Source organism: Fringilla coelebs (assembly GCF_963513975.1).
Source record: "Fringilla coelebs genome assembly, chromosome: 3".
Classification (NCBI taxonomy): domain Eukaryota; kingdom Metazoa; phylum Chordata; class Aves; order Passeriformes; family Fringillidae; genus Fringilla; species Fringilla coelebs.
The window spans coordinates 87,801,160-87,820,244 of NC_140030.1; the positions used below are offsets into that span (position 1 = coordinate 87,801,160).

Genomic DNA, 19,085 nt, shown 5'->3' on the forward strand with positions numbered 1-19,085 from the left:
CAGTGCAGTGAGAAATCCTGGGGTGAACTGCTTGGGCTTAATGCTGAAGTTGGGAATCAAGACCAATATAAAACCAAATTCTGTCTTAACACAAAAACAGAAATGAGTTTAACATTTGGATACACAGATCTGGATCCCATCCACATTCCTCATTGAAAGAAAATTATATTTTATAGCCATCAAATACAGAAAATTAGATGTATATTTTTCATGTGTCCTGGGAACTCTTTGGTAATCAGATACTACTGAAGAAAAGGAAATTAAAACATATCTCCACAATGCAAGAAAAATAGAAGTAGGAGCTAAACTTCTGGAATTAACATGACAAATTGGAGGCTTCATTAAAACTTCCTGTGGTCTTATGATTGCTTTATTTTCAGTAATAATTTTCAAAGAATTTGTCAAAGGACTCAATTAGTATACCAAATCAGAAAAATTTCATACATAGCCCCAGCTACCACACTGGTATGTATTATTTATTTTCTTTCAAAGCTGGAATACTTTTCAGATTCCATAAGACACACATTTATGTAATGATAGTTTCCAGATGATTCACACCTTATCAGTTGTGCTGCTGAAGTTGGACAGCCATGAAGACTAACAGTATGGATTTATGATTTATTGACTCTAAGGAATAATAAACAACATTTTTCCTCGCTGCAAATTTATTTTTGATGAAAGACAAAACAACACCTTTCCATTAAACCTGCACACTGAATATTTAAGTGGAAAGATGCACAGGTCACTAACTCAACTGAGCAAAGTCTGGCTAGCAGAATAACTGTTCAATATTGGTTCATTTTAGGCACTTTGAAATGCACCTCATAATATTAAAATCTAGGATATGTAAAAGGCACACTACTCTCAGCTATTTATTTTATCCAATGAACACCTTGAAATGTTGCCAACTAATATGCAGGATCTATATCTAGTTTCCATCTTTCTGTGCAAGTCTATGAACTAGCACAGGCAGAGTATCTTTCACGCACAAATATTTTAAAGAAAGGAAAAAAATTATATTCCCACAAAGGCTGTAGTCAAAATGACCCCAAACACATGACTTCTTCTGTATGAACATGTTCTTTTAAACCTCACTTAAAAATAAAAACATTTTTCTAACTGCTTAAGATTACTAAGATTGCAATACTCAGTTGCATCTAGCACCTTAAAGACTGCTAAAAATCATCATAATTATGCTGATTCAGAAACGAGCAAATTGAGAAGAAGAAGAATAACTTTAATTTCAAGAAACAAATACTAGAAAAACCACTCCTATCATCAAGGAATAGTGCTTGTGAGCAGTAGAGTAACCATTTTCTGCAAGACTACCTAATCACAACCGCAGCAGAGTCTAGTCTGCATCTTAAATGTTTTCATATGCATGTAAAGAGTGTCTAAAATTACACATGTAACAGTCTGATAAATAAGAATATCTGTACTCTTAGTGCACTGAAAAAAAATACCTCTGGAGCTATATAGTCAGGTGTGCCACAAAACGTTGTGGTGGTCACTCCATTCAGAATCCCTTCTTTGCACATCCCAAAGTCAGCCAGTTTACAGTGGCCTTCTGCATCCAGAAGAATATTGTCCAGTTTCAGGTCCCTGAAATACAAAAGTCTCAAATTAAATCAACTCTCAAATTTTGATCGTGTGCTCCTGAATTTCATAATAAACAGTAGAATTTGACAAATAAATGGTTTCCCAAACATCACTGAGAAACTGTCCTTCACTGAGTGTGCAGGAAAAGTTGGTAGCAGTCACTAAATAAACCTAGTTAAAGGAAATAAAATAAAGAAGCAGGCAATTACAAGCATTTTGTAAGACTAAGCTTTTACTCTGTAGCTGCATGAAAGCACAGCTTTTATGTATTCAAGGCAGCATCAGAAGAGTTTGGGAAAGATCTCAGTTTCTTGTTTCCTACAGATCTATCATTCTGTCAAAGTGAAATAGGTCAGTGAAGCCATTCTCTATTTTTTCCATTAGCACTAAGCAAGGAGTACCAATTTATCCATACTTCAGCATATGGGTTCAGTGAATAGGTATTTTCAAACTTGGATTACTCTGAATTTGATACTTAATGTACAGTAGCAATTCAAAGTTCAGAGAAGGATGAAAATCAACATTCCCATCCTTGGGAGCACTGTTTTCTGTAGCTTAAGGCTGCTCAAAAATAATTTCACAGGAATATTTTGCATTCATTGTTAAACAACATATCTTAGCAGCTGTTTCTGATCATACAAATGTCTTTGTGTCAAAACCACACAATTGTCTGCTTATAAAATTGGGCCAGGTCAAAAAAAGGTTGAGAAAAGGATATCCACCTTTCCTGTCTTGCCCTCTGCATATTTTCTAAATATACTTTTGATGGTTAATTCGTGTTCCAACACAATAGATGCTAGGTACCATTTAACTTACCTGCCACTAGCCTTAGACTTAATAACAAAAGGATCTGGAAAGTCAGTGCATTAAAGAACTCTCACCTGCATGAACTGGCCCCCCCACAAGTAAAACCTCTTCAGCATGTAGATATAACATATATAATAACATAAGCATAAAACAAAAGCAAATAAATCCCACTTATTTTGCATGCTTTTTATATCTCTGATGTATCTAATATTATATTTAGATATATATAGGTATTTAGATATAAAATAGATACATATATATATAAATATAAAAAATATATCTACATTGTATTTTATGTGTGATTACATAGAGAGGTGAGAATCAAAAGCAGAACACATGTCTTTAGGTAACTTTGTCTGAATTTCTGATCAGAATTCTTTTTCCTGGAATAATTACACAAATTTCCTTAGGTTGAATTGATGAAAAAAAAATTAGCATGTGTGTGTAGGCATGTTCTAAATCAGAGAAGAAGAATAAAATCCTATGCCAGCCTCTGTAAATTAATTTCATCCCAAAAGCCTATGAAAAGATGAGGATTTTTTTTCAAAAATCCTTCATGCCAACAAATTTGACCTAAGTGAGGGATGAGAAGTCTTCACCTTAGAAATGTCTCCTTGTCAGATCCCAGCCTTCAGAACCACAGGCACCAAACATGCTGGAAGCATTTATGCACATTAATTGATTAAACAGCCCTTCCAAAGCTACAGTATGTTGAGTTTTTGTAGACATGTCCAAGCCTAAACTATGCTGGGATTTCCCCAGAAATGGTCTTTTCTGCTTCTCACACCAATTTCAGTAGGTGGATTTTTTTTTTAATTTTGACACTTGTTAAACTTTTTTTAACAGGTTGGCCCATATATTCCTCAAGCAGGTACACAGGCCAACATAAAAATCAGCTGTTTCTGGGACACAGTGCACATGCTACTCAATGTCTGCATGACCACTGCACATCCCCAAAGCAGATACAGGGGAGCACTGGGGAGCTCACTGTGCATGTGGAGGTAGTTGTGTTACGTACGCGTTACAGAGTGGTTTGTGTGCGTAAAACAAGCCTGACCTGGCACAACAATTTCATATTTACCTCAGTAACAGCAAAACCACTGTCTCCTGCATAAACTGGCTTTGTCGGACATGGTTTTATGTGGCTGAAGTGTACTCTGGCTGTAGAAATACTTATTGCACGCAGTATCCCCTGCATCACACTTTGCTATCTCTGGATCAGCTATGCTGCTCTTGCAGGTCCTCAGTGGTCACCCAGCATGGCCCCTTGGAGCAGACTGCATATTTTATCATTCCTTAAGGTCATTAATATCAGCAGTTCCTAAACAATCCAAGATCCAGCTGGCTGCTACATAACCCCCTACGTATAACCCTTCAAACCCTCAAGTAGCCAGCCCTTCCTACCTCTGGAAAGTGATTTGCCAGAATTGTCCAACATAATGCCTGGGCAAACAGTGTGTATGTCCCCCCCCAGAAGAAGTCAAAGAAACAAAACAAAGCTCCCTGTTTCAAAAGTCACATGCCTCCCCAAAACTGCTCCTTCAGTGAATCACAAAAGCTACAGTAAAAAAAGGTCTGTATTCAAACAGGACTATAGCAACATCAAATAGAATGGGATCATCAGGGTAAGGCTCTTGCAGATTGAAGAAGGAAACAAGATTGTATCTGTAGCTTATAACCTTCCAAGTGCAGTGTTATCTTGGATGTTCCTTAACTAAAGAAGAATACAAGCTATATTTCAAGAAGTCAAGATGTTCAGATAAAGAAATCAAAGTATAATTATTTGATGTAATCTTGGAACCACTTACAGCCACCATCACAAGAGACTGTTAGAAAGAAGGTCATAATACATATAATTATGAAAGGAACTGAAGAAATTTGAGAGGCTGCTTAGAAAAATGGGTCCGCTTTATTAAGTGTTTTAAGTGTTTATGAGAAGACTCTAAAATGATGCCTTAACTCTGATTGCAGGATTTCTCCATGCAGGTGGGTGACACACTGGAGTTGTTAGGACCTAAAATCATTTAACTTTAATTTAATGAAGTCCATATGGTAGCCATGAACTTGAATGGAGATACAGTCAATAACCCAGGAAAGTCCTAAGCTACGAGAAACCTCAACAGCAATAAAACATTAACAGTAAGGCACCACACAATGGATAAGGACAAGATACTCACCATTCTCTTTATTTCCTTAAGGATTTGTACAAGACACAGAAATTAGCAATAAAAATTTAACTTGACAGTGAAAAACCAGAATAAAAACACTGAGCCAAGAGAAAACTAGGAAGAGTCTAATTATTAAATTCTGACTACCTGTAAAGAGCGACAATGACATTTTAAGCCTACCTGCAAAAGCACAAATCAATTTAACTTTTTTACCATTTACCAAACTGTAATCTTACTTGACAGAAGAAAAACATGTGGGACCTCTTTATCAAGGCAGAACAGTGCAGAGAAGCCTATAAGCCTCTTCAAAACTCTGTTGAAGGCACCGAGGACATCAGCTTCATTACTCACGCAATAATGAAATGTAATACCACTAGATTTGTGTTATCACAAGGTGCACCAGAGTTTCAAAAGAAATTTGGAAGAGGCTAAAACAACAGCAGTATGACTCTCATCAAAGTACATATGGGAGGTTAAAAGGTAAGCTGGGAGTCTGCCAAAGTGCCAAATTCATGGCTAGCCCTCAAGATTGTCATACATAGTCCATAAAAGTGCTTGCACTGAAAATCATTCTGTCAATTTACAGTTGCCAGATTAAAAAGAATTAGCCAGAAAAAACTTCCCCAAACCAAGAAACCTCACCAAATCACTCTAATTCTGCAACTTTGGAAAAAGAAATCTTAGTTAACTAAATTAATCTGAGAGTAGGAATAGGTAATGGGCTATTTAAAACCTCACAGGAAAACAAAACCCCAACAACCAAAACATACAGAGAAAAGGAAACAAATGAAAAAGTAAGAGAAAAAGAGTTGTCAGGGAAGCTTGTCTTTCCAGAGTAGCAGCCTCACTGAAAAAAATGAAAACTTTTAACTTTTAGATCCATATTTCCCCAGAACTGTTCCAAGAAACAGCCAGCTCTCCTACTCTTCCAAAAGTAAAGTACACAGCCATATCTGGAATGTAAAACAATCTTCTGTACAGATTGTTCCATTCTGATCCATTCTGTCTTTTATTTCTTTCTTGGATTTAGTGCCAGTGTCTAGCTCTGAATCAGAACATACCAAATAATGCAGTGTCAGATAGCTCAATGACAAAGGTCTATTAAATTCTTCTTTTTCTCATTTTGCATTCTCTTTGTAGCAAGTAAGAAAGTCATTGTGTCTGACAAAATGAGTTCCTACAACCTGAGTAATTAATTACATGCAACTGCAAACAACCTAACCAGTTAAGCCAGGAGAATGATCAGATTTCTTGAATGCAGCAATGCTACATTAAGCTGTTTCTCTCCTTTGTTTTTTTGCCAAGATACTTTGTAGAGTCACTTCAGTTGACTTGAGCAGTCATTGCATGAAAGGTTGTGGGTTGGTTTTCTTTTCCTTTTCTTTTTTTTTGGAGGGGGGGCAGGTTTTGTTCTGAGAAAGCTTTAAACAGAAATTTAAGCCTCAGTCTTTACTTCTGCATACCTGCCAGCATCACAATCACCTCAGAAGCTGGAATGACTGGCTGTGTCTCAAGAAAGAATCAGGATTATGAGTTATGTTTGTGCAAGTTGGAACAGAAGAGCAGGCTGACTACAGGCAACTTGTGTGAAAACTTCTGTAACCCTCACCTCTTCCTCCACACGCGAGTGCCATGAGACACTGAGTGCCTTGGCTTCCTCCAAAGGCTCTGGATGAGCATTTCATAGCACTGGGTTCCTAAAGCCTGAATCCCACCAGTAGCCAGAGAGATAAGCATCTTGTGTGAGTGGCACAAGCATCTTTTAGATAAGACACAATTTTCTTGTTGAAAGTCAGGCAGTTAAACAATCAAGATGGGTTTGGACCAGTAAAATCAGAGAGTCTGCCAAACATTACTAACAGTAGCCTTTCAACACGGTAAACAGCAGTGACTAAATAAATATATATTTGAAGAACAAGATCAAGCAGATGAGAAATATGATCACAAGCTGGCAAGCAACCACTTTATAGTGGCTACTTTACCACTTCTACTCTGACTGTTGATTGAGCAACACTTCACAGAATGAAGCATAATAATTATTATGTACAAACAGCAACATTGAAAGCAGGAATATTTGTTTATAAGGTAAAAGTTAAATGAAGGACTGTACCTTACTAAACATCTATAAAACATCAGCATTCAGAAAGATTTGAAAGCAACAAAAGCTAAAGTACAGAACTACAGAACAACCACTTTTTTTGGTGACTTTCAACTGCAATAAACTCTTTCAATAGTGTATTTGAAATCACTGCCATTGTTCCCCTGCATGGGAAAATCACATCCTCTCTGCAGGCTTTAAATAGACAAACTGTTCACACAAGAAACCACAGAAGGTAAAAAGGAAACTTCCTACAAGAACATGGAAAACCATCAGAATCATTCTCCAGTTATTAGTGTTACTGAAATTCATAACTGAAGACAGTATGATCATCATAGCATTTAGAGATTTCAACAAGATGATTTTTAAAATCTGTTTAATTAAGGTAAGACTTCTACATTCCTAGAATTAGTTTCTTAGTTACTCAGGGGTATCCAAGTTGCTTTTGAGACAAAGATGCTCACCTACATCAGGTCTCTCATGTACCCAGCATAAATTTCCTCTTTCATGTCCTCAAAATACTGATAGCCAATGTATTAGGTTACAATTCTAAGCAAGATGAAATTGTATATGGGACTAGTCAGAAAACATAAAGGAAAGTCAACAATTTAAAAGTTCTGATGTTAGCTTTAGTGATTAGATCTCACCAACTTAATTTCAGTTTCCACACATAAACAGAACAGGACAGATATATTAGGGGATTGTACTTCCAGAGTGGATTCTTTTGTTACTCTAAGTATTTTAGTCACAAGATTGTTTTTCCCCTCCGCAACACATAGAGAAAAATGGGAAAATTCAAACAATTTCTACTAAGAAAACACAAACTAATATTTTTTTTTTCCATCTGAAAACCTCTCAGGGAAAGAAGAAGCCCATACTTTCTGAGGTTACTGAGCATAAATGGGCAATAATTGCAGCGTTGTTGGGTATCAGGTTCTAACAGTGACCTACCTTATTATGGAGTAAAAAATAAGGGACACACTGGATTGTTCATGCTTGTGAATGAATTCATGGCAGTGGAGCAGTTTGTGTTAGCAGAGAGGAAGTAGGGGGATACCTGAGTGAGACTGGCAGAGAGAAAAAGATGGTTCTGCTGCTTTTGTTGTTGTAGGTTATCTCCGTTTTGCCTGTGATTAACTGAAAGTCTTGGAATGTCTCTGCTCTGTTTTTATATTGATCCATTAAGTAATTACTGAATTTATGATACACAGTTTTTGACACAGTTACATTACTTGATATCATCAAAGAATATAGATAATATATAACATAAACACTGTAGTATAGTCATACTCAGTAATATATAGAAAAATCTGCTGTGCAGGTTTGAAAACTGCTATTTTCCAGTGTCAAGTTTGGAATAAAGTGAATCCACCTTATTCTGACATGTTTCATTGTGATTAATTATGCCAGACTTGGTTCCAAATAAAGCCAGAGATACTATAATTCATTTTCATTGAAGAAAACAGTGACAGTTCAGACAGCAGGCTAGTCATAAATGGGAAGCGTTGACTTTTAATGTGACCACAGTTACATTCTCTTGTCAGGCATGTTTACTTTAAAGAACACACACTTATTTTCCTTATGTAACACAACATCCACCACCCTGCCGTTTGCACAAATGACTTGTGGACTAAGGGGTGGCAGAGATGGGAGGAGGGATAAGAAACTGTAGCAAAAGCCAGTTTGCTCTCGACCCACCAAAGACATCAGAGGGAGATAAACACATAATCACTGTCGATGGCTCTGTAAGCCCTCATTGCTAGGAGGCAAAAGTGAGGCTTGCAGATGTGTAACATCACCTCTCCAGCAGGGCCCACATTGAGAAGCCTTTCAGGTCAGCAAGGTCCCAAAATAGAGAAGAAGGCTGTATGTATTCCATGGTCCTCACTGCTTACTGATGTCTTAATGACATATTGAACAAAGGTTTAATATTCATTTCCAGCAGCTTAAGGAAACCAATACTTTTTACAATAGCAGAAAAAAAAATTCTTTAAAATAATTTCTTTATATGGCTTTCCACTGGCTTTGACCATAACTTTATTACAATTCTCGGTAGCAGCTTAGGACATTACTGAACCTGATCTGCTTATCTTATTATGCTGGGTTTCCTTTAAATAATGTGCAGGCAAATAAATATATTGTACTTAACAGCTTTCCTTTGTACGACTTTTCCTTTCTTATTATTTTCACATTTTTATTTGTGAACCTAAGTGAAATATGTACAAGTTCAAATATGCATTATGTAAAACGTTCTCTAAAATTGGCTAAGCACAGAAGGGAGTGGTCCCTATTTCTCTTTCAAGAGAAGGTTGCCTTAGCATTCACATCATGTTACTTTATAAACCTCATCCTTCGTGACTCCCACACCTGGGAATGCAACAATTTTTCCATGGGTCTGAGATAGGAATGTGATATAGCACTACAATGCTGCCTCTTGATTCAGCTTACTGCCAAAGACTTTATTTAGACAAACTTTTTGTAGGATCCCAGTGGCAACTCTCCCTTCCCATGGCCCACAGGCCTGGAGTTTTTGTACCAAATAAGAACTGCCAGGAATGGACATGGCTTCATATTAAGCCTATTGCATAGGACAAACAACCTGCCTCAGAAACTTGCAGTTAAATTAGATACCAATTTATTTTCCCATTTTGTAAGCCTTCTTGAGATTTTACAAACACTTTGTGCTTTTTGTGAAAGTAAGGTAAGCAGCCCCCAGCCTGGTGCTCCAGCCAGGACTGGCTCTGCATGGGGGCTGAGCTGCCTCCATGTCCTGGTCCTCCCCCATCCTGCTGAGTGTCCCAGCATTAAGGTTACCAGTAGTTTCCTCAGGGATTTTCTTCTTTTGTTCTCACTCTCTCTACTTCAGTTTAAACCACCATTTTCTTACTTTTTCCTTGAAATCTTAGCTGAAAAATTCTTAACTGGCTCTGCACATTCAGGGTGGGAACAATGGGGTGAAATCTGTCCTACTGCTAATGATATTTACTGTTTCAGCCTCCACTAAAAAGCCCATGTGTTAAATAATTGCTAAATATGTAATGTGATAAACCTTGTCCTCTCACTGACACCTTGGTGATCTCACTGAAGACAAGAGAGGTCCCCTGGCTTAGCCAAGGTCTGACTCAAACTGTGGTATGCTACTCTGTGAGGTTCAGTGCTCTTCTTTTTGCATCTCAAATAACATCAAAATAAGATTATGTATTATAACAATAGGTTAGGTGGAGCACAAACTAAAAGTGCCTATTATGTATGTCCATAATCCTTTTAAAGAAAACAATACTTAATCATTATTTGATAAAACCACTTGATGAAAGACAGTGAAAGGACAGGGTGAAGCTAGAAAAGCTTGTTAGATCAAGTTTTGAAAACTCAGTTTTGAACAAAATGTTACCAGAACCTTAGAAAGCATATTTATCAGTGGACACCCTAATGCAGTTTGGATCTGCTCAGAAGTTTTCCTTTGGAAACCAAAAGCAATGTTGTTTTTCTTGTATTTTTTTTCTCTCAATGATCTTAGTAGGTAGGATGACAAAATCATTATGATTTGAAAAACAACAGAATACAAATCATGCAAGCAGAAAGAAAAGAGTACTTGCACTTTGGGCATACAGTTTCTATGTCTAACCAAAAAGACTGAAATTCTTTCTTCTCCTTACAATGTTTGACTGAGAGTGGGAAAACGTGCACCAAACAAATGCATGCATATCTAGGCAGCATTTTGCATTTCTGTAGCAGTTCTCATTGAGCTATCTCAGCAATGAATCCTTGTAACTTAATAACCCACAACTAGGATCTTTTATCTTTTACAGGTATCAGGAAAAGCAGAATTGATAATTACTGTAATCAATCCCAATTCCATCAATTTTCAAAAATTGCCTAAAACATGAATGTAACTAGAGCTCTGAAACTTTTTGTTCTGGTTTTAAATTTCTATCTTGTATTTTGCAGGATTCTGACTAGATTTATGCCACCAGTCACAGGAGGTTAATGGAAGTACCATGGTTTGCCCCGGGCTCCCTCCATGGCCATCTCCACAGATATCTTCAGGCAGATGATGCACAGAACATGTGGGCTGCACAGCTTCCTAAAGCAGTCTGTCCTACTCCACTGACTGCAAATGTACTCCAGGATCCTGACTTGGAAGCTTCAGCTGTGCTCCCAAAGTTAGGTGAGATAAATCTGAGCCTCCGTGTACATTCAGTATAAGCTGCTTCCTGGCTTCCTTATTCCAGATTATTCCTTCTTATTCCAGATAGAGATTTCATTTCAATTCAAAGTTGTAAAACTTCTATTTTTGTAGCTGAAAGTCAAACAAAGTCAGATTTCTTAAAAATACCTGCATTTTGTCTTTTCAGTCATGCAGGAATTGTCACACACACAATTTTCTAGGCTTTTAAGTTATGCCCTCTGATAATTCTTATTTTTTCTCACTTAGGTCCCATGGATCTCGCCTGTGCAAAAACTCCCTATACACATATCCATCAAAAAGCCAGACATCTAATTGCTCTGCTTTGACACACCAAATAAAGGGCTCCAAAGTATTATTATTCTACATTGTTCAGGCACACAGAGAGAGTATTCTGAAAAAAAACCCCAACAAACCAGAAGAAAAGCTGCTACTGCAATCAGGCATGATTGCAGGCATTTCCTGTATTTTGCTATCAAACCCGTTGTTTTTTCCATTACATACTAAGTGAACTTTAGTAAGGTCAAGACACCAGAGAAAAACAGGATCAGAATATCTTTAATCAACTAAAGCTGAGTATTTTAGTCTCTCTCTTTCAGTTGTTTAGCCCTGGATCTTATCCAACTTCTCCAAATTTCTTCCTTAAATCACAGATACATAAACCAGATCAGTTTGAATTTATGATTTAGCCAGTTGTTTTCAATGGCATTTAACTTGTTAGCCTTACACTTCCCCTAGCCTAAAGGTCAATCAACCTCATGCTGTGTAACAAGACCAATATTATTCTAATATGATATAAGTCCAACAGGGGAGATGGGTTTTCATTCCCAATCACAATATGGAGCAAATAAACTTCCCTGGCTGGAAGCCTATCATTTCCACCACAGTGACCATGAAGATCAAGTGTAAGTTCTGAAATTACTACTGAATGATAGTCAAAGCTGCGACAGAGGAGGTGAATTTTAACCAATCCTATAGATTGTTATCCTGCTATCATGCTAAATGCAGATCATTTTAAGGTGTATATAACCCCCTGTCCTGTGCTCTGACCCTATTATTTTTGGAGAGAAAGTCTTTATTTTTCATGAAATGCCAGATGACATTTTCCTGATGAATGTAATACAAATATCAACACCTGCCTCGGAAATGACCAGTACCAAACATCTTGTTGACTGACTGAAGAAGGGAAAACCAGGCTGTGCTAAACCCAGCAATTCCCCAGAGAAAGCTTCTGATGCTTCCAGCCATATGGAACTAGTAAGGAAAGAGACTTCAATATGGGTGGTAGGCTGCAAGAAGAGTCTAGACCTTTCTCCCAGAGAAAAGGGGACCTATCAAAGATGAGCACAGGCTGATGACCTGTTACATCAGGAGTGCCAGGAAACATTCAAAAGGCTGTGCAGCATTACAAGTGCTGAGACGGAGCTGATTATTGTGGTGGACACCACAGGTAAGGAGGCACCTTGGACCCTGGTGCTGACCAAAAGCAGGACTCTACTTCATTCCCCACCCTCCAGCATTCCCACCAAAACCACATATGAAGCTTTAATAGCTGTAGGCACCCATGAGGAGCGAGGTCTGCAAGGAGAAACTCTACCAGTGGCATGCAGTGAAAAGCAATGATGAACACTCCCAGTGGGTGACTCTTTGTTAAGGGGCACTGAGGCACCCATCTGCCAGCCTGATAGCCACTGGAGGGGGCTGCATTCCAGGAGCTAAGGTCCAGGAGATGGCTGAGAGGGTGCCACAAATTGTCACAAACACACAGTGCTCTCCCACCGCTGCTCTAATGCCATGTAGGCATAAATGACATGGCAGGCTGGAACCTGGGCTACAATGGGGAAAGACTACAGAACCCTGAGGGGACAGGCAAAAAGTATTGGTGTACAAGTTATCTTTCCTTCTGTTTAACCGCTTGGAAAAAAAGATGAAGCCAAAAATAGATGCATAATGCAAATCAACTTCTGTCTTTGTGGCTGGGGCAGTCACGAGGGGATTGGCTTTTATGGCAATTGGACATTCTTCAATGACTCTTAGTGTGTCAAGGAGAAATGGGGTCCACCTGTCTAGAAAAGGCAAGGGAATCTCTGGTAACAAGCTGGCCACTGTGGTGAGGTGGGCTTTAAACTGAAGGACTTAGCAGGTGGGGTCCAAAGTGGCAACACTCAAGAGATTTCAAGCTGGGAGTAAGCCAGGCCAAGCAGAGTAAGAACAAAAATTCCTTAGATGAGAAACAAAACACCAACAAACCACCTCAAGTGTATGTATAACAGTGCATGCAGCTTGGGGAACAGACACGAGGAACTGGAGGTCTGTGCCCAGTCAGAAAGCAGGGATAATTGAAACTTGGTGAGACAACTCCCATGACTCATGACCACCACTGATGATGATGGACAACATGACCATGATGGATGGCTACAGGCTGTCACCTATAGACAGGCAGTGAAGAAAAGGAGGAGGTGCCATGCTCATGTTAAGGAGAAGCTTGAACATATGGAAGTCAGCTACAGTGATTGTGGAAGCCCTACTGAATTCCTGTGGGTCAAGAACAAAATGGTTGTCTCCAATAGGGATCATAGAGTAGGCACCCACTACTGACCTCCCAATTAAGAAAATAAGGCCAAAAAAACCCCAATATTTGTGTTATTTAAAACAAGCTTTAGGTCAACAGAACCTGACTCTCATGGATCACTTCAACTACCCATACATTTGTTGGAAAAACAACTCAGAAGCTCACATATGATCCATCAAATTCCTGGAATGCACAGAGAACCACTTCCTCATACAAACATTAGAGGTGCCAGCCAGGAATGAGGCACTGTTGGGCTTGCTACCTGCAAAGTAGTTTACCAAATAAACCTTCTTTGTAGTATCTTCATCAGCTGCAGTGATCACCATATTGTTGGACTTTGGGTGTGGCTGAGCACGCTGAAGCTTAGCACTAAGGCAAAGGTCTTAGATTTTAGAAGAGTAAAATTCAGCTTGCACAGAGGTCAGTCAGGAGGGATTCCTTGGGAAGCTTCCATGGACAAGAAAGGAACTAAGCTAGGGTGTTTCAAGCATGCTCTCCTGGAAATACAAAACCAGTGCATCCCCTTTCAAAGTACAGAAAGTTGGCAGAGCAAGAGATTTCCCTTGGCTTAACTGTGAGCTTCTCAGCCTGCTCAGAAACCAAGCGAGAAGGGTACCAGAGATGGAAAAGCAGATTAATGTCCTTTAAGAAATAGAATGGCATTGCCAGGGTGTGCAGAGATGGAGTTTAAAAAGCAAAAATTCAGACTGAGCTGAAACTGGACAGAGATGTCAAAAAACACAAGAAAGGGTTCTTTAGGTACCTAAAGAACAAGCAGAACTAGAAGCTAAAAATTGTTCTACTGTTAAACAGGAGAGGTTAATTAGTCATCAACAACATTGAAAATGCAGCACTTCCCAAAACTTTCTTCAACTCTGTCTTCACCAACACTGTTGGGTGACTGGGCTTGGGATCAGGAATCCATGTTGATGAGAACACCCACCCACTGTCAGTGAAGGAGGAGTTGGTGTATAAAGTATTACAGGAGCTTGACCCCTACAAATCACTGGGCCCTGACAATATCCACCTGAGGGCGTCAAGGAAGCTGGCTGACATTGCTGCAAAGCTGCTCTCCATAACCTTTGAGAAGTCATGGAGGTCCCAGAAGACTGGAAGAAGTCTAATGTCAGCCCCATCTACAAGAAGGACTAAAAGGAGGACCCAGAAAACAACATGATCATCAGTGTTAACTTTCAGGTCCCAAGAAAGTTATGGAACAAATCCTCCTGGGGCTGTCAGATGAAGCACATGATTGGGAAAAGCCATAATGGATTAGCCAAAGGCAAATTGTATGTGACAAACCTGCTGGCATTTGTTGACCAAGTAATCTGCTCGGCTGAAGTGGGGCAAGTGGTGGACATCATCAACCTTCATTTCACTAAGGCTTTGAACGTGGTTTCTCACAGCTTCCTCCTAGAGAAACTGATGTGCTACAGCCTGGATGAGTCTCATGGGGAACTGGCTGGCAGGACACACCCATAGTGGTGGTAAATAGTTCCTTTTAAAACTGGCAGCTTGTCACAAGTGAGGTCCCCCAGGGATCTAACCTGGCCTCAAGGTTAGTATTTTCACAAGCGATCTGCATGATGGGATCAAGTGTACCCTGACGAAGACTGATGTCAATACCAAACTGAGTGGGGAAGTGGATGCATTGGAAAGAGAACCACCCTGCAGGAAGACCTGGATAGTCTGGAAGAGTGAGATGATGGAAGAGTGAGATGAAGTGTAAGGTCTTGCACCTGGGAAAACATAATCCAGGAGTGGAGCATAAAATGGTGTCTACCCAGCAAGGGAGCAGCTCTGTGGGAAGACATCTGGTGGTCCTGGGGACAACAAGCTCAGTGTGAGTGAACAATGTGAAGAAAGCAAAGAGGACACTGGGCTGCATTAACAAGGGCACCCCTAAAAAGGTGACCAAAGGACTGAGAATCCTGCCGTGTGATGAAAGGCTGAGAGAACTGGGCTGTTCAGCCTTCAGAAGAGAAGACTCAAGGTAGATCTTATCACCGTGTTCCAGTATTTAAAAGGAACAAAGAAGTCAGATTTTAGAAGAAGTTAGATTTTAGAAGAAGTTAGATTTTAGAAGAAATCACACGGAAAAAAGAAGACCATACATTATTCCTGGAGTGGTTCCAACTAGACATGAGAAGAAAATTTTTCACAATGGGAAATATCTGGCATTGAAACTATGGCCCTGGTGAAGTGCAGGATCCTCTAGTATTGGACACTCTTAAGATTGAGCTGGAGAAGGTGCTGGGCCATCTGGTCTGGTCAGTGCTTTTACTGAGAAAGTTTGGATTGGAGGATCCCTGGGTCTCCTTCCTACCTGATATGCTATCATTCTCCCAGCAGCTATGAAGAAAACTTGTGCTTTGGTCCAGTTCTGTTACCTAATGAGAAGTCCAGGTTGTCTGAACACTGCAATAAGACTAAAAGCAACCTTATTATCCACCTTCTAAACACAGATGCAAGCAATGAAGGCTATTCAGTGCTAATACAGATTATCTTCTTAATTCCAATAAAGTTGTTTATTATAAGAAAACTAATGAAAAGAAATTGCCATTTCTCAGGGAAGGAACCAGACTGTCAGCATACTCCAAGATGAGAACACACAGCAAAGATGAAGCTTGTAAAATATTACAGTCTGCTGGTCAAAGTTAGCACTAATCATTTACATCCTTAAGAATGCCTATTTTGTGCTTCTCTCTGGAATAGATGGAACCACTATTAGATTCAGGGGGAAAATGAAAACACAGCAATGCAGGGAACCTATGCTATAACTTCTTTTTCTTTCATTCCTTTGAACAAATACTATATACACACTCCACAAAATTTAAGGAAGATGTTAAAAAAAAAAAAAAGAAAATATTTTAGTCTGGCAACCACAAGACAGGACATACAAGACAGGACATACAATAAAATGGGCAAACACAGGTGACTGGGAGCAAATCCTGAGGAAGCCATTGATGCACCAGCACAACATTTCAGTGCCTTTTCAGTACTAGCCAATGCCCTCTGCACCTTTATGAAGCCCAGAAAGTGTAAAGGAGAAGGGTTGCTGGAGGTTTCTACATAAAACATTTCTTTTTATAAAAGAAACCAATTGAAAAGAATCCTCTTCCCTATGCTCCCAAGGGTGGCCTTAGCAGGGAATAAACACAGCTCCCAGCAGTAAGCAGACTCCTGTTAAGCTCCATATCATGTTTGCATGGAAAAAAATGCTTTCTTATTCAGAACAGAAAAACTCTGCAGTGAACTTTTGTACAGACATTGATTTTTTCCAACCTCACTTTGGTCTTTTTATGGAAAGCATTTCCACAGAGTGGTGCCTGTAATATTACACAGAAAGGACTAAATAAATTATATAGCATAAATGAAATGATGTAACACAGCAAGAATGTTGCTTCCAACAAAATGTTTACTTATATGGAATAAGTAGAAGAAAGATTTTAGTAATTTTTGCTTCTATTCTGATTTCAGTAGCATAGTTCACATGCCTAAATATGTTTTTAACATATCACGTGGTCTGAACTTGGGAAGGGTATGTAGGCTCTTCATTTAAAACCTTTTCTAACCCTGCTGTGTTTATCTGGGATCAAAACAGCAGCAGCCAACAGCAGTTTAACAGATTTCTGCAGAAATTCTTGTAAAAACTGTGAGTGAAATTTATTTTGTCCTTTAATTTTCTAAAAACATTCTATTATAAAGAGAGATTTGTCTGTTCCACAATTCTGTAGAATTAACAATTTTCTATTCTGTTTGATGGAAGATCACTGCAATGGAGAGATTCTGGCAAAATTAAGAAGAATATTATTTGTCCATAAAGCAAGAAGATGACACCTGAAAAAATGGGAGTTGCTTGCACTTATATGTTGATCTGTGCATGAAATAAATTCCTAATACTGCTTCCAGACAGAGGTCATAAAATCTGATGGTTCAAAATCCAATTCTTGCTTTGATACGTAATTAAAAAGGGCTATGTATGTGAATGCAGAGAACTATATTTTATAAGATACTATTTTAAAATTACAATTGTGTAGCAAAATCAAATTACTTTTGTGCCCAACCTCTGCCAGGAAGGTCCACAAACCTTTCTAGACAATCTTTTCATTTGCAGGAAGTTTCAGCTCCAGCATTGTTTCCAATGTAGCTCCTGCAGCCTTCCCCCATGTCCTCCAGAAAATGTACTTGGGAATGCTACTTTGGCAGTAGTGCCAACTTGTAATGTCACCACTTAAAATCTACTTATACAAGGCACCTCACGATTTTTAATTAATACAAATGCAATGGAAAGACAACTCATGAGTCATTCATGTGAAGTAAAACATGGCATGACTCAGGAAATTTACAGTGTACTCACTTTTGCTAACATCAAATTGCAGTAGCAATTTACCTTCAGCTGTGAAGACAGACTACCAAGAGGAGCAACAGCCCAGCCCAAACGCAAGAGAGAGGCACCTCTGAATAAAGATTTGAGAAGCTAAAATGTGATTTTAATCTCTAACATTTAGTACTTACTGGGTAGTCACTGCATGTAAATATTAACTTCAGTAGGATTATAATATTACCTGTTGGTCAGTCTAGGCTCTTCTTGAACAATTTTGTGAACATGAAAAACCTATTTTGGGCTGGAGGAATTATCTTTGTACTTCTGCATGCCCAGCCTCTTCCGAGACCTGCTAACCAGACTTTATGTTCTGACAAGAGCAGAAATTATCCCATAAAGCTCCCAGATAGTTATGTGGGCAAAAACTAGCAAGAAACCTAATTATACAGCTTACACATAAAGTTTAATTAAATTATAATGCACAATAAAGTCTTTTTGCATCCTTCTGACAGCCTTAAATTGAGCACACTGAGTACAATTTAATTCCATGGTAAAATTGCTTTTTTTCTTCTGGTGTCAGAAAGAGGTTTTACTGTAAATCAGTGATTTTTAAAGCACCAGTCACTTATACATTAGATAGTGGCTTCTCTACTCCCATGTCATGTCATGGTCATATTTACAACATATTTTTATTATCTATTATCACATTTTGAATTCCAAATAAAAGTGCATGAACAAAAAAATCTCTGAGAAAGACTATCCAAATGCTTTTCAAGCAGAGTGGGAGAGAAGTTGCAGAAGCTGCACTGTATCTCTAATATGATATATTAAACTCACCATTGCTCAACCCTGAAACAAATAAGGGTATTAGTTTTTAGTCTCTGTAGCCAATTTATAGTATTGCATTAAGACTTGATAGTGTAGCAAAAAAATATTAAGGAGCACTGTGATTCTCAGCTCAGACTCATTAAATGATGACACAAAATACTCCACCAGCAATGATACCATTCCACCCTTTCATCCTTTACTGCCCACTCAGCCCCAGACACAAATCCTTCTGCTGCCTTCCTACCCCCATAATTCTGTTGCTGTAATGAGGCAAACATAACTATGTTTGACTGCTTTTTAAATGGATTCCATTACACAAGGTGTGTAAAAACCAAACCCTATTATTACATGTGCTATGGGCACAATTTTTGATTTTAGTGTAATCTGTCTTGGATTTGGTTTATATTACTTTGCCCTAACTAAGAGCACACATACCTGAGCCAGGGGAGAAAAGCCTGTAGTGGTAATGATTTATACCAGATTTATCATCGAATTGTCTC

The 19,085-nt window shown here is 38.7% G+C and overlaps 1 protein-coding gene across 1 annotated transcript in view; it reads right to left on the reverse strand.

Moving 5' to 3' along the window:
- PRKCE (protein kinase C epsilon) overlaps positions 1 to 19,085 on the reverse strand; it is a 284,544-nt gene that overhangs the window by 26,731 nt on the left and 238,728 nt on the right. The window contains exon 12 of the mRNA XM_084203613.1: positions 1,464 to 1,602. Coding sequence (XP_084059739.1) covers positions 1,464 to 1,602 — 139 coding nt within the window. The remainder of the gene's footprint in view (positions 1 to 1,463; positions 1,603 to 19,085) is intronic.